Raw genomic sequence first — 27,437 nt, forward strand, 5'->3', positions numbered from 1 at the left:
TGGACACTATGTCTTAGTGACTGTGAGCGTATTTCTCAGTCTACGTGAGGAATTCACATGTATGCTTACTATTTCTTCAATTTGCCTATTTTTATAAAACCAAGCATTTCCACACCTGAACGCTTTATACAGCCCTTACCCCCACACTACCAGTAATGTTTTTTGTTTTGTTTTTTACCTTTATTTTTGAGAGAGAGGGAGGCTCTGATGCGGGGCCTGAGATGACCTGGGCCAAAATCGGATGCTCAACCCACTGAGCCACCCAGGATCCCACAGTAATGTCTTTTTTAGAAACGTCTCTTAGCAGTCCCAAATTCTTAACGAACAAAGGCCTTTGTGCTGAAGGGACAAGAGGTAAATAATGAAGTGGGAGGGTTAAGAAAAGCCTCACTTCTACTCTAGATTTCCTCTTCAAATGATCAGGTTGGTGCCACCAAGGGGAAAAAAAATGGGATTGGAGTAAAACTATCCCTTCAAGTTCTGATACTCTCCGATACCTCTAGGCCAGTTCCAGAGGCCGTGTTAAAAGTGGTGGGAACAAAAAGAAGGATACCACGGGTACAAGTTTCGGTGCAGACGAGCACCAGGGAAAAGACAAACCTTGCCTTAGGTTTCTCGCTTTCTTCGGAATAAATTTTGTTAGGCGGCGACGCGGACACCTTTGCTCCGTGGTGATTGGCTCCCGGCGGGGGCCTCGCGTTTGTCCAATATGGCGGCGCCCAGTGGCGGTGTGAACTGTGAGGAGTTCGCCGAGTTCCAGGTGATGGGGTTTTCCTCATGTGGCAGGTGTTACCCCCCAATTGTCCCCGGATCCTGTTCCCTGCTGTGGCCTGGGAGGGAGTGCGGATCAGTTGTGGAAGAAGCGGGCAGTTCAAGGCTCCTTTTCCCAGCCATTGGAGGTCATGGGGGCGCGGGCTTGGCCATAGCGAGGCAGCTCCGTGGGGGTCATGGTTCTCCTTGAGACGCCCAGGCCTTGAGTAACCGTCCCGGGAAACTTCGAGTGGTTCCGAGGTGGTAAAACCAAGCTTGGGCCGGGTGGTAGAGATTGTAACAACCTTTGAAGCCATCCCCTGAACTCAGTTCCTAGCCTCTGCCATCCCCCTCCTGCTTTAAGTTGACCACTCGTAGGAGATAAGAAAGTGAAGGAAAACTTATTTACTTGATAAAACAAAATAAAAACTTGGTACAAGTCTTACTGTTTTGATAGGGCAGAACGTTTGGAGTTCTTGAAGGGGCGATTAATTTTAGTACCTGCTGTGGTGCTTCTGCCTTCCTATCCATTAGAGGAAATGTAACACTTAAGGAAAATGTATTTTAGGGCTAATACCGACCCATGAATTAAAGAAACGGGTCTGGATTTTAACTAAGTTGCTATGAAAGTTATTTTAATGTAGGTGTAAACGTGCTGATGTCTAGATAAAGAGTTGAACTTAAAAAATCATGACCTTACAAATGTATCTTTAAAGATAATGAAAAATAATTTCACGTGTCACTGACCTGTCTATAGGAAGTTTTGTTCTATAAGCCATTTTGTAGGGAGTGGTATTCTTGAAGATAACCTCAACAGACTGAATTATTTGACAAACATTATTTGGCCAAAGAAGTTTATGTGGGGTCTTTCCACTTTTTTCGTGCCCTCTTCACCACTTCAGCTCCTCCTCACAACAGATGAGCACAACAGCAGCCAACTTCAAATGTGATCAAAGTGCTGGACAAATACTGATACTTGTAAAAATCTTAAATAAGATAGAAAAGGGTCGTTAGATTATGAAGTACATGGAATATTTAAGATTAACAGGCCTGTTTATGGCCTTGATCTTTCACATTAATTAGTACTATGAATTAATGAGCTCAGATAACTGAGCAATGATAGCCTTAGGTTTACTAGAATGAGCACTGGTTAGGGAGTTAGATGTTCTGGGTTCTAATACAGCTTCTGCCATTAACAGTTTTTGGACCTTGAGCTAATTGCTTAACCACTTAGGAATTAATTTTTGAATCTGCAAAATAAGATTTTGTTAAGTGACATTTAAAACTGCTTCCATCTTTATAATTATTTGAATCTCTAAAACTAAATTTCTTTTTTTAAAATATAATTTATTAAGTTAGCAAATATACAGGGTATACAGTGTGCTCTTGGCTTCGGGACTAGATTTCTATGATTCATCGCTTATATACAACACCCAGTGTTCATCCCAACAAGTGCCCTCCTCAGTGCCCATCACCCATTTTCCCCTCTCCCTGCCTACCCCACCCCCATCAGCCCTCAGTTTATTCTCTGTATTTAAGAGTCTCTTATGGTTTGCCTCCCTCTCTGTTTGAAACTATTTTTTTCCCTTCCCTTCCCCCATGGTCTTCTGTTAAGTTTCTCATATGAGTGAATTCTGCATATGAGTGAAAACATATGATATCTGTCTTTCTCTGACTGACTTATTTCACTTAGCATAATACCCTCCAGTTCCATCCACATTGCTGTAAATGTCAGGATTCCATTCTTTCTCATTACCAGGTAGTATTCCATTGTATATATAAACCACATCTTCTTTATCCATTCATCAGTTGATGGACATTTGGGCTCTTTCCATAATTTGGCTATTGTTGATAATACTGCCATAAACATTGGGGTACATGTGCCCTATGAATCAGCACTGCTGTATCCTTTGGATAAATTCCTAATAGTGCTGTTGCTGGGTCATAGGATAATTCTAATTCTAATTCTAATTCCACACTGTTTTCCAGAGTGGCTACAGCAGTTTGCATTCCTACCAACAATACAAGAGGGTTCCCCATTTCTCCATATCCTCACCAACATCTGCTGTTTCCTGAGTTGTTAATTTTAATGTTTATTTATTTTTGAGAGAGAGACAAAGTGTGAGTGGGGGAGGGGCAGAGAGAGAGGGAGACACAGAATCCGAAGCAGGCTCCAGGCTCTGAACTGACGCGGGGCTCGAACTCATGAACCATGAGATCATGACCTGAGCCGAAGTTAGATGCTTTACTGACTGAGCCACCCAAGTGCTCCCTGAGTTGTTAATTTTAGCCACTCTGACTGGTGTGAAGTGGATCTCAATGTGGTTTTGATGTGTGTGTTGGCCATCTGGATGTCTTTGGAAAAGTGTCTATTCATGTCTTCTGCACATTTCTTCACTGGATTGTTTTTCAGGTGTTGAGTTTGTTAAGTTCTTTATAGATTTTGGATACTAACCCTTTATCCGATATGTCATTTGCAAATAACTTCTCCCATTCTGTCTGTTGCCTTTTAGTTTTGTTGATTGTTTCCTTTGCAGTGCAGGAGCTTTATATCTTTATGAGGTCCCAGTAGTTCATTTTTGCTTTTATTTCCCTTGCTTTTGGAGACGTGTCGAACAAGTTGCTGCAGCTGAGGTCAAAGAGGTTGTTGCCTGTTTTCTCCTTTAGGGTTTTTATGGTTTCCTGTCTCACATTTAGGTCTTTCATTATTTTTATGTATGGTGTAAGAAAGTGGTCCAGTTTCATTCTTCTGCATGTTACTGTCCAGTTCTCCCAGCACCATTTTCTAAAGAGACTGTCATTTTTTCCATTGGATACTCTTTCTTGTTTTGTCAAAGACTAGTTGGCCAGACGTTTGTGGGTCCAATTCTCTGTTCTATTCCATTGGTCTATGTGTCTGTCTAAAACTAAATTTCAAAGGTATCTGTTAAAAGACCCAATAGTGCTTAGAAAACACCTTTATTTTTTCTTTTGGAAGGGCAGATAAGATGTAAGGGGAACAAAAGCTAAATTCTCTTGTAGAACCATTCCATTCACAGAAATAATGTAAATAAAAAGATCATAAAATGAATGTCATTAGTGAAACCTGGGGTAACTTTTTAAATAGTCTTTCTAGGGCTTTTCCAAATGTGTGGTTTATAATGGGGAATACCCTGGGTTAAAAGTCAGAAGATCTGATTTTCCAGAGCTGGCCTTGGCATATCACTTAACTTCATTGTAAATAAATATAAGAACATTTGCCACAACCCTCATAGGCACGCAAGAACATAAGTGAAGGTAATGTAAAATGTAAAAATTTAGTATAACATTTAGGTTTAGATGAGTTAGGTAAAATTATAAGCTGTGGTTGGCTGGCACACTCACAAATTCTTAATCAAAGATAATATTTTTTAAAGCTGTGAAACCATTATATTTTGTATAGAAGTACCCTAAATGTGAAAAGCACTGCACTGAGTACTGTGGAAGAGAAACAAGAAATCATGTATTTTTATTATAAAGATTTAGGTACTTTTTCCTTAAAATTTTATTATGAAAATGTTCAAATGCTACAGAAAAGTTGAAAGAATTTTACAGTGAATACTTACGTACATCTAGATTCTATAATCAGTGATTTGCTGTATTTACTCTATCACATACTCATCTCAATATACCCATCAATTCACCTCTTTATTTTTTTGATGCATGTCAGTGGCAGTTGCAAACATCCATATTCTTCACTCCTAAATGTGTCACTGTTCATATCATTAACTAGTATTCAATATTTGTTCACTTTCATTTTGTAAAATTTACATGCAGTGAAATGCACTGATGTTAAGCATACCAGTCTTTTGATATTTACATATACCTGTAGTACAAACTTCCATCAACATAGAGAATAATACCATCACCTCCAAAAGTTTCTCATGCCCTTCCCAGTCAATCCCAGTCCATACATCCCTCCTCCTCCCCTCTTACAGTGTACTGCTACTATCCTGATTTTTTCCATGTAGGTGCATGTTTTAAAGTTTGAGTCTTTGAAGTATTTTGAGTTTTTGCAGTTCTTACTTTTCTATTATAAAAATTGGACTTAGCCCTCCTGAAAAATATACTGCTTCCAAAATGAAATAAAGTCCAGAAAAGAATGTTTAAGATTGAGTGTCTAGAACTCCATTTGAACACTCATTTAGCAAGAATTTATTGGATGTCGTATTAGTCTGCTAGGGCTCCCGTAACAAATTCCACAGACGGGGTGGCGTAAACAACAGAAATTAATTTTTTCACAGTTCTGGAGACTCAGAGTCCAAGATCAAAGTCCTGTTAGGGTTGTTTTCTGATTCATCATTTCTTCCTGGCTTGCATGTTGCAGCCTCATTGCTGTGTTCTCACATGGCCTCTTTGTGCGCAAAGAGAGAGAGATCTCTGGTGTCTCTTCCTTGTATAAGGATATAAGTTCTATAGGATTAGGGCCCCACGCTTATGACCTCATTTAACTTTACCTCCCTATAGACTCTGTCTCCAAATTCAGTGACACTGGGGATTAGGACTTCAACATATGAATTTGGTGTGGTGGAAGACACAATTCAGTGTATAACAGATACCTGTTAGGTACCAGGCACTTGGGGAGACTCAGTGTACAGAAATAAAACAAGGAACATAATGCAAGCAGGGATATAAAACATGTAGAAGATATTTAGAATATGAATAAAATGCTATAAAGGTCAGAGAGATCAAGAGATGGTAATTGAGTTGGGCCTTAGGCAGGACCAGGGGAATTCTAAGTAGAAGGAACAGAAAATTTTATGTATCTGGGGGAAATAGCCAATCATTATTGCTGGAATTCAGGATTTACACGGACACAGGAATTATGAAAAAGATAGGAACCAGATTATGGAAGGGCTTGAATGCCAAGTGTGAGATTTGGGAGTCATTTTTGAACAGGGGCGAAATGGTCAAAGAGATGCTTTAGGAACATTCATCAGTACTGCCACAATCTTTGTTCACACCCTATCATGTCTGCAATTAGCTTTGCAGTCCATCCTTATCTTTAGTCATTTCTTTCTCCAGTATATCCCCCTTCAATCTAAGTGGCCTCTAAAGAGGCCTACTTTTCCCTGAATGCATCAAGCTCTTTATCATTTCTGATTTTTTTCCACTGGTTGCCACCCTGAAATCCCTTCTTCCTGACCCTATCTCTGACCCAGTTCATATATCAGCTGAACAAAATAAACTATTTTTTCCCAGAATGTTTAAGTTTTTGTATTTCTGTTGGGAATATTTATTCATTTATACAGCATTGATTTTGCTAATTAGGTTCGGACAAAATAGACTGTTTTCTAGCATCCATGATGATTCCTTTTGTAACATGTCCAGCTGCTCTCTGGGCCTGGAGGTGCTGGGTGTCAAGAGGGCAAGTCTCTGTTTCTAGCGTGGTGGGGGGGGGGAGGGAGCATAGTGTGAGCATTGCTATAAAAATGTGGTTTGAGGAGCAGAATCTGAAAAGAGCAGCATGTGAATGGAATCTACTTCTTGGTACCTTCAGGCAGAGGGTGAGGAGGGGAAGGTTAATAAATTCCGGATCATTCTTTGGAGTATATTTTTATTTTACTGTCATGTAATCGACCTTTTACCACTCCCCATATACCCTGCCCAAAATAATTAAAGGAATTTACCTGAGGATCAACCTTAGGAATAGAGTGTAGTATAATTATAGGGGCAATAGAAAGTTTTCTCTACCCCTCCCTACTAAATCTGGGCACTCCTTAAATACCAAAATTGGCCTGTGAGAGGATGAGATTTTCACCGCACAATTACAGATAAGACATAAAATGCAATTCTAAGATAAGTGTCTGAATACTTTTAAATGGCCAGCCTAAAATTAGAGATTCATGATATATCAGAATCTCTTCTTGTTTTGAGGAGGATTAAAGATTGGAGAAGCTGGAGACATTACAAAATTTGGAGAGTTACCTTTTCTAATGCTTTGACATTTAGAAGTTAATTAGGGTTCCAGGTCTTATACAAAGATATAGTCTTGAGAGAGCCACTGAACTGTGTGTATTTCTGTATTATCTCTGTGGACTTGTGTTTTATTGTGTATGATGTCTGCTCAGGGATGTCTTCTATATATTTTCTTAGTGAATTTGTGAGAGAGAAAGGGAGGGAATGAGAGAGGATGCCACTGGAGCCAGGCATCAGATATTAGTCTGTAATTCCTTATGAATAATACACATGATTTATTGGGAGCACTTGTGTGTCTGTGTTGACCTTTATTTGCTCTCAGTCTATGAGGGCCAACCAAGCTTTTCTCTAGACCCTTTTGGAGTTGCCTTAAGAACTCTGGCCTTTTTTTGCACTGTAAAGAAATGTGTGCCTAGTGAGGTGTTTTATATTTCTTTTCCTTCTCCCTTTGCAAGTTTGGAAGAAATTCCTTTCTGAATCCTACCCCCCCTTGCCCTTTTAGTTTTTTTAGTATCTTTTTTGTGATATTTAAGAATAGCTTATAGTTCTTTTTATCAGTTTAGAAATTGTCATTATATTTTCTCGAATTCAGTACTATCCAGTAGAACTCTTTGTAATGGTGGAAATTTGCACCATCCACTAGCAACATGTGGCTCTTGAGCACTTGAAATGTGGCTAGTGCAACTGAGGTACTAAATTTTAAATTATTTAATTTTAATTAAAATAACCTCATATAACTAGTGTCTACCCTATTAAAACTCAAGTTTTAGATCATATGTTGATGATTCTCTAGCACACAGAAGATTGATGTATTTGAAAATCCACAGTTGTAGGTTCCATTGGTAAGACTGTGAAATTGACTGATTCATTACCTAGTTAATGCAGATAAATTCCCACTGCTTTATAAAACTTAACTGTTTTAATGGAGAGGAATTTGGCTATATAGCTAGTGATAAAACTCAAAACTGGTTAAAGTTCACAGTAAATAAAAATTCCAGGGAATGTCAAGCTATGTAATCTTTTACCTGGATTGCTGTGTCAAATCTCCTGATACTTTTGCATCTACTCCTGTTCCTATCTAATTCATTTTCCACATTTTAATACTTTAACCTAAGCAGTCATTTCAGAATACAGATTTGATCATGTAACCCCACCATACCTAAACACTTCATTGGTTTTCCGTTCTCAGGAAAAAGACTAAAATCCTATAATCTGACCTATAGTGGTGGGCCTCAGTTTATACTGTGTTTTCTCTTACTGTGTACAGAAGCCACATTAACTTTTCAGTCCATTAAACATTCTATGCAGATGACTTGTTAAGATCACCCAGGATTTCCATCTTGCTAAATCTGAAAGTTAATTTCTGTTCACATTTTTCTTGACTTCTAGGAACATTTAACACAGGTGACCATTCCCCCCCTGAAACCTTTCTTCTGACTTCTGTGATATTAGTTTTTTCCTGTACTTTAAATGCGAGAGTTCTTTCTTGACACCCTTCATTCCCAACAGTCTCCCTCAGTGATCTCTTCTCGTCTCATGACTTTTAATAACATCAACTTGTTAATATAACTCTAGCCTTGTTCAGTGTCAGACTGGTATTTTCAACTTTCTATCCAACTTGTCTATGCAGATATTTAAGAAGCATCTGAAACTTAACGTGTCCAGAGCAGAACCTTAAAAAAAAAGAATCAAACCTTTTTTGTGTGCAAAAATGCAGTCCTGATTCAAAAGGAGAGTTAGTACCATGGATCCCTATATACCCAACCCTTACCTTCAACAATCAATTCATGGCCACTCTTTTATTTATATTCTGCCACTCACCCCATCCTAATCAGATTATTTTGCAGCACATCCCAGATTCCATATCTTTTTTTGTAAGTTTTCAGTCTCTATTTCTAATAGATGATAATTTAAACACACTACCAATATCACATACAATTAACAATAACCCTAAATATTATCAAATGTCCTTTGAGTCGTAATAGAACTTTGATCTCATTCCTTCCAAATCTTTTCTTCCCTCAGTCTCTCCCCAACATCAGTTTAACGGCACTACCATGGATTTAGTTGTTCAGGCCTCAAACCTAACAGTCATCTTGTTTTCTCATTCCTCACCACCAATTCATCAGTTTAGCCTATCTGCTCTATTTTCAAAATATATCCTGAATCCAGCTTCTTCCTAATTCTATTGCTACCTCTCAATCAAACTATCTATCTCTTGCCTAGACTACCATAGTAGTCTGCTAAAGAGTCACCCTGTTTCCATTCTCTTCTCTATAATCCATTCTTCATCTACAGGCGAAGTTATCTTTTAAAAAAATTAGTCATGTTATAGCATTCCCTTGCCTTTAACCCTGTTGCCTTTAGAACAGAGTCCTTAATTGTTTCCATGGTCTCTGTTGTCCTTCATTTTCTGGTCTCCTCTGACCTCACTTAATACCACTTTTCCCCTTATTCACTCCCAGCCCACTTGTCTTCTTTTAGTTCTTCAAATACCCCAAAGTTTGTTCTTGCCTCATCATTTTTGACTTATTCCCCCACATGTTCTTTTAGTTGGCTTATTCATGTCATTCAGTTCTCAGTTCAAATGCTGTATCCTCAGAGAGGCCTTTCTGGATCTCCTTATCCAAAGTGTTAGCCCCTCAGCCCCACTGTCATTCTTCATCCCATTACCTCAGTTTGTTTTCTTTTTCACAGTATTGTTCAATACTGAAATTATCTTGTTTGTTGAGGCACTTGCTTATTACCTGTCTCTCCCTATGAGAATTTTGCTCTTTGAGGGTCAGAACCTTTAGAATGTTTAGAATAGTGTTTAGAATGGTGCCTGACACACACTAGACATTACTAAATATTTTTTGAATGAAGAGTGAGTTAATAAATGAACTGTGCTGGGTTCTGAATGCTTCATATGTTTAAAGAAGAAAGATTGCTGAGGACTCTCAGCCAAGGAAAGAGTTTTATCCAAAAGGTATAACTTAAATCTTGGCCTCAGAAGATCATTTTGATATAGATGGGAGAAAAGAGAGATTTTTAAAAGAGGTTTCTTTCTTTCTTTCTTTCTTTCTTTCTTTCTTTCTTTCTTTCTTTCTATCTTTCTCTTTTGAATAGTCAAGTTATAGGTGTGCTGAAGTTGGAAAGGAAGGTTCCTGTCTACTACTTCTGCTAATTATGTACTTTTTGACACTAAATGGTGCTTCTGCCTTTTGTTTGGAATTTGCCATTCACACATATATCCTCCGTTGTACACAAAACACTCAAAGTGGTGGTTGCTTAGTGAATATGTTGATATTATCCCTTAAGAATTCCAATTTATAGAGAATAATAGTACTATTGACAAAAATAGAAAGATACTGGAAGAGGGGATAAGATAGTGAAGCTGGTTTTAAACCTGACATTTGCCTGTGTTTTATTAGTCTAAATTATGAGCCTTCTACAAGCTATTTAACTTCTAGATTGAGATCTAGAAAAGGCTATTAAAATACTGATTGAAGATTAATAGACTGATTGGAACAGAATCTAAACTGCAGACTTAGACTGAATGGCTTAAATGGTTATTATAATTGGAAACACCTAAATGTTCATTATTGGGGAAGTAGTCTTACGGACTGTGACACTTCCACAGGATATTTATGCCACGATTAAAAATATCTTCAAGGCACTTTGAGTAACAAGGGCAAAATGCTCATGGTATAATGTTATATGATATATATAATAATATAATGATATCATGTTATATGATATATATAATGATATAATGTTTTATGATAATGTCATAAAAGCAGGACTTTAAAGTGTTACAAAGGACCTCCAGTTGATAAAAATATTCATAGATGTGTATGGAAAAAACTAAAAACATCTTATAACATTAATAATAGTTAACTGTGGATGACTTTTATTTTTTTTAACTTTTTTACTAGTTTTTCTAAAATGACTTGTAATACTTTAATCATAATAGAAGTTTTTATTTTAACAAATGGATGAAGAAAGAAATGAAGTTGGTTTCAGTCATGGATTTCAGTTTGGCATAGGAAAGATAGGCTGGTATGTTGAAGGAGGCAGAGAATCAAACAAAGTTGCTTTTAATACACTTTACTATTGAATGTTAACTTGTTGGGTGTTTTTAATATATATATTTCTAGCATTATATACTTCTATTTCCCTGATGATTTTTCAGCCATCATGTTTTGCTGGGCTGGGGGTGGGGAAGAGAATTTAAGAAACAATTAAAAAAGAAAGAGAAGAGTATAGTGCTGGAAACAGTTTGTGTTTTCTGGAGACAGAGTGTACCTGATGTACAGCCTTTCTCTAGTGACAAGTGAAAAGAAGTACCCTAATCAAAATGTAGAGAGAAGGGACTGTCCTATGTAGGTATTCTCACCAGAGTCTTTTTAAGTCCCCTGCCCTTTTAGTATTATTTTTCTTTTGGTTGGTTTTTTGAGAGTTGGAGCCTTTTCAGGAGGAAGAGATCCGTGGGAAATGTGAGTAGGGTCACTAAGAAAAGGTAAAACTAATTTCTGTTTTGTTCTATGAATAAGAAAGCCATGAAAAGACTTGATTCCTTCTATAAAAGCATGCTTTCTCCTGTACTTCTCCTGTATTTTTGTTACAAAAATAATAAAACAATCATAGTAAAAAGCTAAAAAAAGCAAAAAGCCTAAAAGGTCATAGGTTAATTTCTAAGTGAACCACTACTGAGTATTTCTTATATAGCTTTACAGAATTTTTCCATCTAGTACCACATTTTAGAATGATAGACATAGAGGCAATAGAGCAAGCAATTATGCTGGATTGTCTGGGACAATTTGAGGTAATTGCGTTTACTAGAAACTTTTGTTGGCTGTATGCTTGGATGGAAACAGCATACACTGTTTGCTAAGCATGTGCCACCAGGTGGGGTTTAAAAATGAATTAAAGCAGTCATGACCCTTGAGATGGTCACATTTGAGCCAAGAAAACAGGGTTGGTGCCCATTCTTAGAATTACGATTACATAACCTATTATTCTCGTAATAAAGATTTTCCTGTGGTTGCACTAAATTTAGCATGGTTTCTCTACTCCTAATTTACAGGATTGTAAAATATCCAAGAGCTTTATGGATTTTTTTTTTTTGTTTGTTTAAATGTTTCTTTTTTAACACTTAACTTTCAATTCAGGTTATTATTCTTTTATTTTAAATATATATAGGAATTACTCAAGGTGATGAGGACGATTGATGACAGAATAGTACATGAATTAAACACTACGGTTCCAACAGCTTCCTTTGCAGGGAAAATTGATGCAAGCCAAACCTGTAAACAACTTTATGAGTCTGTAAGTGTATCTTTTGAGTCTTTTGTGCTTCCTTTATGCCTTTCTTTGCAGGCAAAATAAGAAACCAATTGACATATAATTAAACTGGATAAAAGTATGACATCTTCGTGTTTTCTTGCCTACGTCTGAGGGTGTGTATAAGTTTTGATCTGGTTGCTACAAACTAAGGAAAACATGTGATCTTATGCACAAGTCTGTGGAGAGATGGTTCTAAGGAATGAGAGCATTTTTTGGCCCCTTCATGGGCAGCCTTTAACTTTAGAAACCTTATGCACCAGGGAACAAAGGTGGAAGTGAAACAGTCAAGTAAAACAGTGAAACAAGAGCAAGGGTTTTGAATGAGTCAGTCCTAAGAAGCCAGATACCTGATACAATGAATTAAAACCTTTTATACTTTCTGTATCTTTTTTCTTCCCTCAATTATCAGGGAGGGGAATAGAAGCATTTGGTAGTTGGGAGAGAAGCCACAGATTTTGTCCTCGTATGAGGCTTTGGGTTCTCAAATATATATTTTTTCATAGACTCTTAAAGAGTTTTTTTGTGTTGCTTTATTATTTCTAAAAACAAAAGGAAATAGTAATGTGGCCAAGTATTTTTTTATAATTTACTTATATCTTTTCATTAACTTGGAAGCTAATGTTCAAATGGCATTTGCTTTTCTATGATCTCCCACAAGATTACTATTTGGATTCTTATAAAGAAGATATTACTTAAAACCTAAAATTCTATTTCTCAGTTATGAAAAAAAAAGTCAGTTTTATTCATATCAATTAAATTCAAAGCGTTAATAATTGCTGATGTTTTTGTCCTGCTTTTATATGAAAGTGTGTTGTTTTATTGAGTGGTTAGGTGATTCTTGTGGCTTGAGAAATTGCAAATCTGTGAACTTTAATGAGTAGAATCCAGTATTGGAAGTAGGGAGCATGAGTCCAGGCCCTATTTTATTTTGAGGTTGTTCACTTAGTTTCTTTGGGTAGCTCTGTCTGAAGAACTAGAAATTTATGATCACTTTAGTGATGCCCCCCTCACTACCCATATAATCTCTAGAAAAGAATCTCACTTGTTTTCATTTATAATCTTTTTTTAACCTAAAGATTTATAGTGTAGGGATTAGCAACATAGATTCCAGATGTAGATTAAGTCCTACCTCTGCTTCTTCCTAGCTGGTAGCCTTGAACATGTCACATAACTTTTTGCCTCAGCTTCCGTATTTGTAAAATAATAACATAATAGTACCTAGTTCATGGGGTTGTTAGAGGATTAACTGAGGTAATATAAAGTGCTAACTGTACTAAATGTTTTATATATAAATGCTTGCTGCTTCTATTATTATTGTTGTTATTATTATCCCTTTGTTGCACTAAGATAATCTTGCATATTGGAACCTTTTGTTTTGGATATTTGAGACCTTTCTGTTTTGGATATTCTCGTGTTTGTGTTTGGGTTTTTCTCTGTCTGTATCCTAAAGGGATCCAACAACATGAACATTAGAGGAAGGATTGTTTATCTAGTAATTTTGTGCCAGGGATCAGGCCTGCGGCAGAGTGCCAATGCTAATAAGTACCACTGAGTTCCCTTAGATATTATCTCAGTTAAGAGTGGAGCTCTGTGAAACATCCAAATTGCTTAAGGTTACTCTGACTTCTTTTAGCCCCTGATGCTTTCCTTCTATAGCTGATGAAGAAATGTTTGCACTCTCTAATAATAATACTTCTTCATAGCAGATGATCAACAAAGTTAATATGAAGTACTAATTGTAGAAATTCCAAATCTTAGAAGAATACTCTTAATGAAAATAATTTCAGTGAGATCCCCTTATTAAAGGGTATCCCTTGAATCTATGATTTTTTTCTAGCTGTACATTGTTTATTGTTTATTCTCAAGATAAATGTGAAAATCAATGCTGAACATTAAAAAGTCTGTGAATTTGGAACAGTGTTTTACAAATGCAAAACAATTACTAGTGTCACAGTGATTGATTTAGGGTAATTTTTAAGGATGTCTCTTTAATATAATGAATCTTTGGAATATATGTTTAAATGATATGCTTCCCCTTGCATCTTTTTGTCAGAAATTCTGGAGAAAGATTTAAAAAACACAAAGGGCCAAGACAAAAACTTACTAACTTTTGTTTTATTTTATTTTTTTATTATTTTTGTAAATTTTTAATAGTTTATTTATTTTTGAGAGAGAGAGAACACACATAAGCAAGGGAGGGGCAGAGAAAGAGGGAGACACGGAACACAAAACAGGCTCCAGGCTCTGAGCTATTAGCACAGAGCCCTATGCAGTGCTCAAACCCACGAACTGTGAGATCATGACCTGAGCCGAAGTCGGCCACTTAACCGTACTGAGTCACCCAGGCGTCCCATGTTGTGTTTAAAAAAAAATTTTTTTTAACATTTATGTTTTGAGAGACAGAGGGACAGAGCGTGAGTGGGGAAGGGGCAGAGAGAGAGAGGGAAACACAGAATCCAAAGCAGGCTCCAGGCTCTGAGCTGTCAGCACAGAGCCCGATGTGGGGCTTGAACGCAGGAACTGTCAGATGATGACCTGAGCCAAAGTTGGCCGCTTAACCAACTGAGCTACCCAGGAGCCCCCTGTGTTTTGTTTTTAAATGATGGTTAAACCAAGGGTCAGTGTCAGGGTTCTGACAAATGATGTTTCGGAAATTAGAATTTAGTGTAGAGTTAATTTAGAATCAACCTTTGTTCAGGAAAGAAAACACCCAAAAACTATGATCACGAAAAGTGTTAGCATTGTTTCCCTTAAAGGCAAAAAGGATTGTTTTTAAATAATGGTTAAAAGATAGTAGGTGAGGGGCGCCTGAGTGGCTCAGTGGGTTAAGCGGCTGACTTCGGCTCAGGTCAGGATCTCACAGCTCGTGGGTTCCTCGAGTCTGCTTTGGATTCTGTGTCTCCCTCTTTCTCTGCCCCTCACCTGCTTGTGCTCTATCTTTCTCTCTCTCTCAAAAAAATAAATAAACGTTAAAAAAGAAAAAGATAGTAGGTGAAAATTTGACTAAAAGAAGTTCTTAGAGTTTTGGTAAAGTATAATAAAACTGGGAAGTCCTAGATAGACCCCTGTTAGACTAGCTTTGAATCACTCTCTTGCCCCATCCTAAATGCCTTCATTCTGAAATTGCATACCCCAAATCAAAGGAAGTATGGTTATGATATGGTTATTACTCAGGGATTTTCTCCTCTAACCAAAGGAGCTGCTAGTTATCAAGCGTCCTCATTTCTTTGACATGTGTACAGAAAGAAGTCTATGCATATTCCTCTTGCATATGGCTCTTAATTCTGAATTTTCTTGAAGGTTGATCATGAAAGCTTGACTAAAATAATTGATAGTACAGAATAAAAGATGATGTGCTCAGTACTTTCTGTCCATAGGGGAGTGAGTTCACAGTGGGGCTAATCTGAAGGAAAAGTATGCAGGTGAAGGTAGGAGGGTGGTCTTCAGTGAGAAGTGTATCTGCAGGAAAGGGGCCAAGTTAATGAGGGGAACAGTGGAGGAGAGCCTAACCAAGGAAGGAACCTGTGTGGTGAGAGAGGCTGAAAGGAAAATATTGAACATTTTAATAAAATGTACACAATTGGAATTTGATTTTAAAATTCAGATAGAAAAAGTGAAAATACTGTGACAGACTCCTACTTAGTGCTAATGCTATTCCACCAATTATTGGAGCTTTAGACAAAATATTAAAGTGATTAAATAGCGTCTGACATCTGAGCAGTGTATTGAGTTATGTTATCCTTAGATTTTAGAGGTAGAAAGGATATTAGCGATTATTTACTCATAATCCATAATTTTGCAAAAGAGGAAACTGAAGCCTGGAAATGTTAATTATTTAGCCAGTCTCATACAGGGAGAGCTTCTTAACTCTAAGTTAGGATGGTTCATTTCTTCTGTTTTGGGAATTTCCCTACCCTCAATGGCTCCTTTCATTTTCTGGAATTATATCTGAAGGAGGAAACAAGTAACAGAAGCAGCGTATCAGCCAATGAAATATAGGCCTTGGACTGTCCTTGTGAATCCTAAACCTTACAATGAAAAAAATTAGCATATTAGAGTAATTTAGTATAGGTGGGGTTAATGCCTCTTAGTTTGATTTTCTTCTCTTCACATAGGTATGATTTATAATCAATGCACTTTTAGTATTGTCGCACTCTAGAAATGCAAAGGAATTTTTCCTGGTGCATATTAGATCAGTAGTTCTTAACTGCAGGGTCCTGAGATGATCATTTAAGAGATATATTTCAAATAACTTAGAAAGAATGCTTATAGGATGGTTTAGTCCTGTGTTTTATATACAAATATGTATAATAGTTAGGTTATTCCTAGTATAACTCATTAGCATAGCATTAACATACTCTCTTCAGAGGGAAGAAGGAATGATATAACATGATTAATTAGATGGAGGAAGTTAACACCTAAATTTTAGTTGGAAGTGAACCACCTTTGTTTGTGTTCCACTAATTATAATGGTGATTGCACAGTGCTTGCTTCAGCAGCACATATACTATAATGGCGATTACATATTATTTTAGTACTTTGCTTTTACTCTCCCCCAGGTTTATGGGGCATCATCAGAATTTGGTATGATCATGGGAGTGTGTTCGAATAATGATCATCAAACTTCGTAAATGAAGGAAGAAAATAAATGCAAATTGTTGTATTGGATTTGTTATATAAAGATGAAACTTAGTAAAGAATTGCCCTGCCAGATGTCCTTTCAGTTGGCACACACAGTTGATGGAGCCAATAATCTGTACTTCATATACAATTTTCCCATATTAATACTTTAAAGTCTTGAAAAGGGCTCTGTCTTGCATAGGTAAACATTCTTTGTTTTTCTTTAGTGTAACGAATTCCTTCTCTACATCACTTACTTCACAATTTCTTGCACTTAGTGACAACACAAGGCTGAAAAAACCAATGAAAGGACAAAAAAAAAAAAAGAGGAAGAATAGCAGCAGTGGCCCCGAAGGTGTGTGAGGGTGGGTAGAGGGTAGAACACAAGGGATGGAATACAGGGGACAGGAATGTAGGGAGAAGGGACTGAAATGAAAAGTCCTGTGTGGGGAATGCAGGAAGAGGAGTGGGAAATCCCAGAAGTATATGGAAGGAGGAAGACAACCGACCTCATACTTTACACCATGAGAGGTGTTTCCTTTGATCTGTTTTTTGGTGATTTAACTGGTTCAGCACAATCTTCTCTTCCATAGATTCAGTTTTTAAAAATTGTTTTAGAACTATTATATTTCTGTAGCCTAAAAATAAGGATTTTTAAAAAACCTCTACAATGTAAAAAATTGGTATGATTTTTCTCTATTGTTCCTTTGTTCCTTTAGTTGATGGAAGCTCATGCCAGCAGGGACAGAGTCATAAAAAATTGTATAGCTCAGACCTCAGCAGTAGTAAAACACCTCCGAGAAGAGAGAGAAAAGAATTTGGATGATTTAACGTTATTAAAGCAACTTAGGAAAGAACAGACAAAGGTAAGTTGAATAAGCTTTAAATTTCTGAGCAAAAGATTTTCAAAATAGCTGTCAAAATAAATTTAGCTATCAAAATAAAGACAGTTTTTTAACACCTTATTTATTTGTTGAGAGAGAGAAAGCATAAGCAGGGGAGGGGCAGAGAGAGAGAGAGTGACAGGATCTGAAGCAGACTCTGTACTGACAGCTCAGAACCTGGAGCCTACATCATACTCTGTGTGTCCCTCTCTCTGCCCCTCCCCTACTCACGCTCTGTCTCGCTCTCTCTCTCAAAAACAAATAAATGTTATAAAAAAAAAAAGAAAAAGAAATGGTCATTACTTTAAAAAAAAAAGGACCAGGGACACTTGGGTGGCTCAGTCGGTTGAGTGTTCGACTTCAGCTCAGGTCATGATCTCACAGCTCATGAGTTCGAGCCCCGCGTCAGGCTCTGTGCTGACAGCTTGGAGCCTGGAGCTTGTTTCGGATTCTGTGTCTCCCTCTCTCTCTGCCCCTAACCATCTCGCATCCTGTCTCTGTCTCTCAAAAATAAACATTAAAAAAAAAAAAAAAGGGACCAGATTAATACTTCATTTTTAGTGGGCTTAATTTTATTACATTTAGAAATTAGTCAGTATGTTAATTTGCATTTCATGAATATATGCAGTGTAGTAGCTTTAGCTTAAAGAAACGTGTAATCATATTTTCTTTCCATTTTTTTATATAGTATACTATTAAATATAACAAAGGATATCCTTATATATAAAAGGATTAACACAGACCAACACCACATCAGAAAATCTAGGGAAATCATATCTGTATCTATGTTTAAAGGCTTGACTTAAGGGGCGCCTGGGTGGCGCAGTCGGTTAAGCGTCCGACTTCAGCCAGGTCACGATCTCGCGGTCCGTGAGTTCGAGCCCCGCGTCAGGCTCTGGGCTGATGGCTCAGAGCCTGGAGCCTGTTTCAGATTCTGTGTCTCCCTCTCTCTCTGCCCCTCCCCCATTCATGCTCTGTCTCTCTCTGTCCCAAAAATAAATAAACGTTGAAAAAAAAAATAAATAAAAAAATAAAGGCTTGACTTAAGAATAAACTTTTTTAGGGGCACCTGGGTGGCTCAGTCGGTTGGGCGTCCAACTTTGGCTCAGGTCATGATCTTGTGGTTGGTGGGTTCGGCCCCATGTCGGGCTCTGTGCTGACGGCTCAGAGCCTGAAGCCTGCTTCAAATTCTGTGTCTCCTCCTCTCTCTGCCCCTCCCATGTTCATGCTCTGTCTCGCTCTGTCTCTCAATAATAAATACACGTAAAAAAAAAAAAAAAAAAAAAAAAGAAACTTTTTTAACGTATTTACATTTTGAGAATATTTACTTCTGGTTTCGTCTGTAGAAATTTGCCGAAATGCAATACAAATATTTTCAGAATATTACTCTCTTTAGCTATAAAAGTATAGTATTATTTGAATATAACCAGGTACACTAGAACCACATTATAATTTATTTCCCTACACAAAGAAGTTACTATGGATCTTTGGTTCTTTTTGGATACTTTTTTGTTTCCACTTCATTTCCCAGCCTTGCAGTTTTCACTTTTAAGAAAACAGCAAGTGTCCACTGAGTGATATGTCAGAGGAAGCCTTTTTTCCTCAAAGTCAGCTGTAATGCAGATAGGGTGTGCACCTCAGAGTATAAGAAATGGAACAGGACTGTTCCTTTATAGCCCTTAATGGTGACATGTCAAGAAAACATTTGAAATGTGTGCCATATTTTATTAAGTGCAACTCATTGCTGTCTTCTTTTGTGGGGAGCTGCTTAAAGAGTGACTTTTTATTTTGATATAATTTCAAACTTATGGTAAAGTTGCAATAGTATGGGGAACTCACTTATACCCTTTACCTATATTCACCTATTGTTTGCATTTTGCCCCACCTGCTTTGCGATACATTCTCTCCACCCTCCCCTCCTTCTGCCTCCTCCTTCCCTCCTTTCCTGTTTCCTCCCCTTTCTACCTCACATAGGCATTTTTATTTACTGAATCATTTGGCGAGAATGTTGGGTACAATGTTCCTTTGCTCCTTACATACGTTGGTGATTTCCTAAGAAGAAGGGCTTTTTCCTATATGACCACTGAGCAATTATCAAAATCATGTCTGTATTTCAAGGTAGCACAGTAGGTGACTTGCTGACTGGGTGACTGAAAATCCAGTATGGGACAAAATTGTGTTTTTCATTACTGAACAGTCATGAGGTCTGCCCTTTGTTTAGTAGATGTAGCCAAGCTTTGAAAAGGGGACCTTACCATCACTCTCAAGCCTATATTCTTGTAGCTGCCCGCAGGTGAGTGTGTGCACTTGCTCAGTCATCCCAGGGCTGCAACATGTCTTACTGGAATCAACCACCGTCTTCATGGCTCTCTTTGTTCATGACGACTGCTTCAGTCCTGTATTCCACACCTGCTCATTCATCTGGCAGTGGTGGGGTCCTCAGACAGTGAACTTAATGCTGTAATGATCATCTTAGTCATTGTTTATGAAGGCTTGTAGATAATTTCTATAAAGCTGGTTAAAATCTAGTTATTTTGGATTTTGTATTTCAACAGACTCTTGAAGGTTTTGACAAAGAAAACTACAGGGCAGGGCTATTATATCAGAAACTGAAAACTCACTATTTGCAAATTACATCAGACAAACACTACAATTACGCCTGTTAGTGGAGAGCAAAGTTCAGAACCACTGAGTCCTTGGGAGTGATTTGTTACGTAATTGATCCACCCTCATCTCTGCCCTTCAGCCTCTAGGGCCCAGAGAAAATCACCAGGATGACCATTGCAAGGAGTAGTTTTAGAAACCAGTCAGCAAGTTACAAAAGGTAGCTTTCTAGTCAGATACTGTGTAGGACTAGAGGGTGACTATGAATAGTACTTAACCAAATAAGAAAGCTTGAATTTTTTTTAATTTTCAAGCTTTCTTCATTTTCATGAAGATTATGGAATCAGAAAGAGAACTCTTAAAGATGTTCCAGGTCTACCTCTTCATTTTTTTGAATGAGAGAACTACAACTTAGGTACTAACTGATATCCCCAGCTAGTAAGTGGTAGAGCTGGGACTTTAACCCATGTCTTCTGACTCTGGATTCAGTGCTTTTACATTAAACTGTGACTGATAGTCAAATTCTGACTACTGTAGAGAACATACTTTATTCATATGCAGAGATGCCAGTCTAAAAGTCCCCAGTTCTGTCCCTGAGTCCTTAACTCAGAAAAAGCACATTCCTTGCTGGAACTGTGTAACTGCTGTCACCTATTGTCACCTATTCAAACTTCCTTTGAAAGGAAGTGTACCTGTTTAAGACCTAGAGCCTCGAAACAACCATCTCTCAGGGAGCATTTTGTTGGTGGCACTGAAATTGTATTAGAAGTTGGTTGTAATATCTGAAGCATTCAAGAATAGAGAAAACATGGGTTATAAAGGCAGGTGGCCCTAATGAAATGAATCTCTTCTACCACTTGGTGGCTTTGTAAACTTGTAAATTAATTGCTCTGAAATAATCTGATTTTTGGTTTGTAAAATGTAGTTGAGATTTCTTTATTTTTAGAGATGAGGATTAAATGATATCGTGTGTGTAAGAGCCAGCATATTACCTAATGTACTTAGTAGTTGTTTTCCTTTCCTTTTTGAGACTCTGGGACCCCATATTTTTTTACATTAATCCTCCTTACAATATCTTGGAACCATTGGTTTCTACTTTTTGTTTAATCACTACTTACGGGGGTAGGGGAGGAGGAGTATGCAATGGCATTCTCTTTTTGGAAGTTGTAATTATTCAGAGATTTTCTTATATATTGTGAAAATCTGCCTCCCTGTAGCATGTGATTATTGCTCCTTAATCTTCACTCTTTAAGTATGTAGGAGAAGTCTAAACCCATTTCTCCGTGACCTGCCTGTAAATATTTGCGAGCAGTTATGAAGACTGTCCTAGTGGCATGTCGTGACCCTGTTTTTTGATTGAGTTTACTTCTTTGGCACTCAGTCCAGGCTTTGACAGAGCAGTGAACCTTCAATAATTTCTGGTCCATGTAGCTGATTAAAATCTGAGGTTGCTTTGATGTCAGCAGATGGGCTTCTTCAGGCTCGTTACTACTTTACAGAACAAGACTGGTTGTCAGAAATGCAGTCCTTCCTCTCATTCTAGTTTCAGTCCTATGTACCTGACTATACTCTGACACCAGTTCTGAGTCTAGCAGAGGACTTTACAAGGAGCCATTGGATCAGTACTAAGTTCCTATCTTACTAGTGTTACATGCGCATTGCTTAAACATCCTGCCTGAACTCTGCTCCTAACTGGTCAGGTTCATTGGCTTGGGTCCCTGACTCATGATTGCCTAGATCTTGTCTGGCTCTCTGGTATTTTGTTCCCAAATCTCCTGGCTTGAGTCTTAACTTTGGCCTGAGGAAATCATCCTGGTTTTAACCTCTTGGCTGCTTCAATCTGTAGTTCATGCTTTTTGTCCTAATTTTCCTGAATAGTTTCAAGCCTTCTTCCTGGAACTAGCAAGCTTCTTTCAAGTTTCTCCCACTAGAAGTGACTAGGAGTATGATGCCCCCCCCCCCCCCAATCTGGGCCTGGCAATGGAATTGGCTACTTTTCTGATAGAGTAATTAGGTTGGCAGTTATCAGGAAAGTTAGAAAGACTGTAGCTTTAGTATCAGACCTCTGGCTGTATGCTCAAGGTGTGGAAAACTCATGCCTTTCTAGATCATTTGGGCCTTAGATATTCCCCTTCTTTCTCTGTTTTTCTTCTTGATTCTTTTTTCTTTATCCAAATCAGGTTGCCACCTCCTTTTTATTCCTCTGTGCTGTCTTTGTAAATCTGTATTATAGGATCAATAACTAGAACTAGAATTATTGAGTTCAAGGACATGTGAATTTATGTTTTTATAAATCTTACCAAATTGCCCTCCATAGAGGTTGCAACAATATATACTCCTACTAAAAATGTGTATGAGTGTATCTTTTCCCATACTCTCACTAGTAGGTTTTATCAGAGGTACTCATTTTTGAAAATTTTTGTCATATTATGGCTTGATTTGCATTTTTTTATACATTACTAACATTCTATATTTAAAAAATGTTTATTGGCCATTTGTGTTCCTGTTGTGAACTACCTGGACATTTGATTTTTTTTTTTTTTTTTTTTTTTTTTTTTGGAGCTCTAAAGGTGAGGGGCACCTGGGTGGCTCAGTCTGTTAAGCACCCAACTCTTGATTTCCACTCAGGTCATGATCTCACGATTTGTGAGTTTGAGCTCCACATTCAGCTCTGTGCTGACAGCATGGAGTCTGCTTGGGATTCTCTCTCTGCCCCTTCCCTGCTCGAACTTTCTCTCTCTCTCTCTCTCAAAATAAATAAATAAACTTAAAATAAAGCTCTCAAGGTGATTGTAATATGCTTGAGAACCACGACTTAACAAGATTTAATAGCAGATTAGATACCAGAAGAATGGGCTGTGTCCAAGATCTAGCCCAGGTGATACCATTAACGAAGAATGGAGGAGCAGTAGCTGCTTTTATTAGGAAACTATAAATAGAATTTGGTTTTAGTTCTTCAATTTGAATTTTTATAACTCCAACTTTTTTTTTTCTTTTTTACAGTTGAAATGGATGCAGTCAGAACTGAATGTTGAAGAAGTTGTAAATGACAGGAGCTGGAAGGTATTAAATAATGCTGTCTTGGAGGGAACTATGAGGGAAACTGAACTAGCAAAGGGAAACCAAGGGAGGGGGGCAAGGAGAAGGAGTCCCTTAGGGCTCTCAAGAAGAATAGACATCCTTTATTTATAAGCAGCTGAAAGTTTTAACTTTGAGAAGGGTGCAGTTGGCATCCAAAAATAGCCACCGTATAAAAATCAACTTTATAGTCGTATGGTAGTTTTTATGACATGTCATGGTAACAGAATTGGAGACATTTTGTATGTTTCCTAATACTAATAATGGGCATATTTGTTATTTAGGGTTATTACTAGTTAACGCAGAACCTTCAATGGCCTTATTTGTTATCAGCCTTTTTGAGGCCCATTGGTTTGCATAAATTTTTATATCATTAGCTACCCTTCACAGTGACTTGCTTTCTGACATACCTGATCATGAAACTTATTTGTACATAACTTTACTGATACCTGATAATAGAGCTTTTTATGGCTGCTAGGTTCACATGTTCCTTATTGCTGCCTGCACAGTTCTGAATAGGAATGAGATTGGAGAACCAGGATTCGAGGACTTTACCTGTAATCAAAAAATCACAAAATGCTGACTTCAGTTGTATGAAATGGTATATCTATATACCCTTCTCTAAAATTTTAAAGATTTCCAAAGGGAAAAATCTATGAAATCTGAAAGAATGAGCTGAAAATTCTGTTTTATCCTTTGAAATTAAGCAATGGAATGAGGTTAAACACAGAGAGACGTTAACTGAACCCAAACTAGAATGTACCAACTTGTAGAGCTGTGAATAAATTGCAAAATACAAATTGATTTTCTTTGCTATATCATTTTTCTTTATTTTGTCCTCTTTGACAAGATTTCCTATTCCTGCTCTTTCTACTAACATGAGAAGGTGTTTGCTACTTGAAAGATTTTGGCGATATTTGTCCATTTATGTTCTACAGAGAGATAATATTTAGTCTTGGGATGGGATAGGGGAGGGGTACAATGAATATCTGATTTGAAAAACTCAGTGGAGAGGTTGGTATATGTCAAATGTAGTGGGAAGAGTGAAGCATTTTTAGATTTGATACTAGTTTTAAAGAAAATATACTCCATCCAGTCTACAAAAACCCAAGTTGTCTACTTGATTTTAAAAAAAGAAAATGTAAGCTGTGGTTCAGTAAGCCAGCAAAAGTTATGAAGGCATTTAGGAAAAAGATTTGGAGAAGCTTGGCCAAGTCATACATGTCCCAAATATTGTCCCAAGGCCACTAATCTAAAGCCTCGCCTGGTTTGAGCATTGAGAACTTGAGGGAAATGTCAGGACTGGTAACTGACAAGAGATGAACTGTAAGACGAAAGGGCCAGAGAGAGTATATTTAATTTCTGCATTTTTTTTCTTTTATTTGTGAGTTAACACATATCAAAGAGGATATAACATGTAGAATGTGAGGAATATTAATAAAATGAACACTCTTGTATCTTCCACCCAGCTTAAGAGATTGAATAATACCAGTACCAGGAAATCTCCCTATGTAGACTTTTCTTTTATTTTTATGGTAGTCCACAGTGGCCAATATAGGTTGTTGTGTGTGTGTGTGTGTGTGTGTGTGTGTGTGTGTGTGTGTGTGTGTGTGTTTTAACCTTAAAAATGATTTGTTCCTTGGGGCGCCTGGGTGGCTCATTCGGTTAAGCGGCCGACTTCGGCTCAGGTCATGATCTCTCGGTCCGTGAGTTCGAGCCCCGCTTCGGGCTCTGTGCTGACAGCTCAGAGCCTGGAGCCTGTTTCAGATTCTGTGTCTCCCTCTCTCTGACCCTCCCCCGTTCATGCTCTGTCTCTCTCTGTCTCAAAAATAAATAAAAGTTAAAAAAAAAATTAAAAAAAAATGATTTGTTCCTTATGTCATTGAAGTATGAAGGTAAATTCTAAGAAGAAATTCTTTTAGATTTTTGTAATTTTTTATTTGGACACAAAATTTTTAGACATGATTAAATATTTTTAAATATTAAAGGATATATGGTAAAAATTCTACCTCTCATTCCTCCCTTTCAGCCACCTCCTTTCCTTTCCTTCTAAAAGGATGGTATTTACTTTTAGATATTTGCACAATTCTAAATTTATGTATGTATATACACACACGCACATTTTCCTGTTTGTTGCATATATAGAGGTGTTACTGTCCATACTTTTTTTTTCCTTAATATATCTTGGAGATCTTTTCAAATCAGAACATACAGAGCTTCCTTATTCTTTTTATATTTGCATGATATTCCATTGAATGGCTATACTAAAATTTTTATTTAACACAGCCCCATATTGACAGGCACTGAATATAGAATGTTCTCTTAACATTTATGATACATAATTTGTTTAGGTTTTTAGAAAGAAAGTTAAATAGGGGCACCTGGGTGGCTCAGTTGGTTAAGCCTCCGACTTTGGCCTAGGTCATGATCTCGCGATTCGTGAGTTTGAGCCTCGCATCGAGCTCTGTGCTGACAGCTCAGAGCCTGGAGCCTGCTTCAGATTCTGTGTCTCCCTCTCTCTCTGCCCCTCCCCTGCTCATGCTCTGTCTCTCTCTGTCATTCAAAAGTAAATAAATGTTAAAAAAAAGTTTTTAAAAAAGAAAGCGAGTTAAATAGATCAAACATTTTATAAATTTACATAGTTTAGCAAAAGATTGATTTCCCTTTAAGTATACCTACTTGTGAGAAGGATCTGGTACTCTTTTAGAAAATCACAGCAGATATCTAAATAAAATCTACATTATAAAAAGGAAAAAAGCTTTATCGTAAACTTATTTTTAGATATTTTTGTTTAACTGCACAAAATATGTCCAGAATATGGAATGAAAATGTTTGCTAGTTACTATTACTCAATAAGCTAGCTTGTGATGATTTTTTCCTTGAATAATAGGAATTTTATTAAAAAGCTAAAATTGTCTTATAAATGGACATCAAAACCTTCTGTATTTTTAGCTCCTATAAGTTAGTTTGAACTGCTGAGGAAACTTCTCTGTTCCCTAAATCTGTTGACCTGGGATAAAAATGGTTTTGTCCTCCTGAGACATGCTAAATTTAATTTAGTTCCAGGCTTGATTTATACAAGATGGCTCAATGACCTTTGTTTCTGTTTAAATATTTTAGGTGTTTAATGAACGCTGCCGAATTCACTTCAAGCCTCCAAAGAATGAATAAAAAGATACTTTTTTATAAAAGGACCGGGACATCTCATAAGAGCTAAGCATGACAGATATCAACAAGGTGGGCTTCCTAGGATGATTTCTGAGCCAACAGTCCAAGACCTTTTGTTGATTTCAGCCCCACTTAGCCAAGACCTTAAGTACAAATAATTCTGATAATTATGGAAAAATCAACTGCTATTTTATACTGATTCTGTAAAAAAAAAAAAAAAAATGTTTTGTAACTATTAAAATAATTTTCTGACTCAGTGTACATATTTATTTGATTGTTTTCCAAGTTGAGATCATAAGTTCTTAGAATTTAAATACGGTTTCATTGTCTAATTTTATTTGTATTATACCTTTTTGATTTTTATAAATTTATTGGCAAGAATATGGACCTTTTTTGGTCACTGATAATTTTATCCTTTTATTTATGTTTGTGGGGTTTATTGCTCCCATTAAGTAAGAGGGCAATATAAGCTGGAAACTGTCCAAAGAAACTTTCTTTTGATACCTTAACTTGTTTTCATATGCAAAAACTAATTTTGGGTGGGATTTTCCTGGAGACAATATTTCTATGGATAATGAAACGTAAAATAAATCTGGGAAAGGCAGAGGAGGTCTTGCATGATAGTATTCAAATGAGTCAGTAAACCTATCATTGTAGAATTCAGTCATTGCAGGAAAAGCACTTTCTAGTACAGGATGACTTTATTAGTTTTCTGTTGCTGCTTAACAAATTACCACAGTTTAGCAGTGTAAAATCACATACTGTTTATCTGTTTACAGTTCTGTAGGTCACAAGTCCAGGACTGGGTTCTCTGCTTGGGGTCACATAGGCTGAAATCAAGTCAGGTAGGCTGGGCTCTTGTTTGGCGCCTGTACAGAGAGAATGTGTTTCTAGGCTTATTCAGTTTGTTGGCAGAATTCAGATCCTTGTGGGTGTAGGACTCATGTCCCCATTTCCTTGCTATTATCATAGGCCACTCTAAGTTCCTAGAAACTACCCACATTTTTTGGCACATGGTCCACTCCTTCTAGCTAGCAATAGTGCATTGAATTCTTCTCATTCTTGGAA

General features: G+C 37.2%; 1 protein-coding gene across 1 annotated transcript; it reads left to right on the forward strand.

Annotated features, from left to right (window-relative positions):
- The first annotated feature begins 709 nt into the window (after window positions 1-709).
- MIX23 (mitochondrial matrix import factor 23) lies at window positions 710-26,614 on the forward strand. The gene is made up of 5 exons (XM_047099481.1): window positions 710-760; window positions 11,872-11,997; window positions 17,355-17,501; window positions 23,127-23,186; window positions 26,322-26,614. The coding sequence occupies exons 1-5, from the start codon at window positions 710-712 to the stop codon at window positions 26,370-26,372; spliced, it is 435 nt and encodes a 144-aa protein (XP_046955437.1). The 3' UTR covers window positions 26,373-26,614.
- The last annotated feature ends 823 nt before the right edge of the window (window positions 26,615-27,437 follow it).

This window comes from Lynx rufus, unplaced genomic scaffold (genome assembly GCF_022079265.1).
Source record: "Lynx rufus isolate CCGP_SWC_20201006 ecotype Redwood Valley unplaced genomic scaffold, mLynRuf1.p SCAF_5, whole genome shotgun sequence".
Lineage (NCBI taxonomy): Eukaryota > Metazoa > Chordata > Mammalia > Carnivora > Felidae > Lynx > Lynx rufus.

Excerpts from the sequence above, each read along its gene's own strand:
- MIX23 (XM_047099481.1), top strand. The coding sequence starts at position 710 with ATGGCGGCGCCCAGTGGCGGTGTGAACTGTGAGGAGTTCGCCGAGTTC. Across the intron at positions 761-11,871 it reads AGGAGTTCGCCGAGTTCCAG|GAATTACTCAAGGTGATGAG; the intron begins GTGATGGGGTTT and ends AAATATATATAG. Across the intron at positions 23,187-26,321 it reads TAAATGACAGGAGCTGGAAG|GTGTTTAATGAACGCTGCCG; the intron begins GTATTAAATAAT and ends TAAATATTTTAG.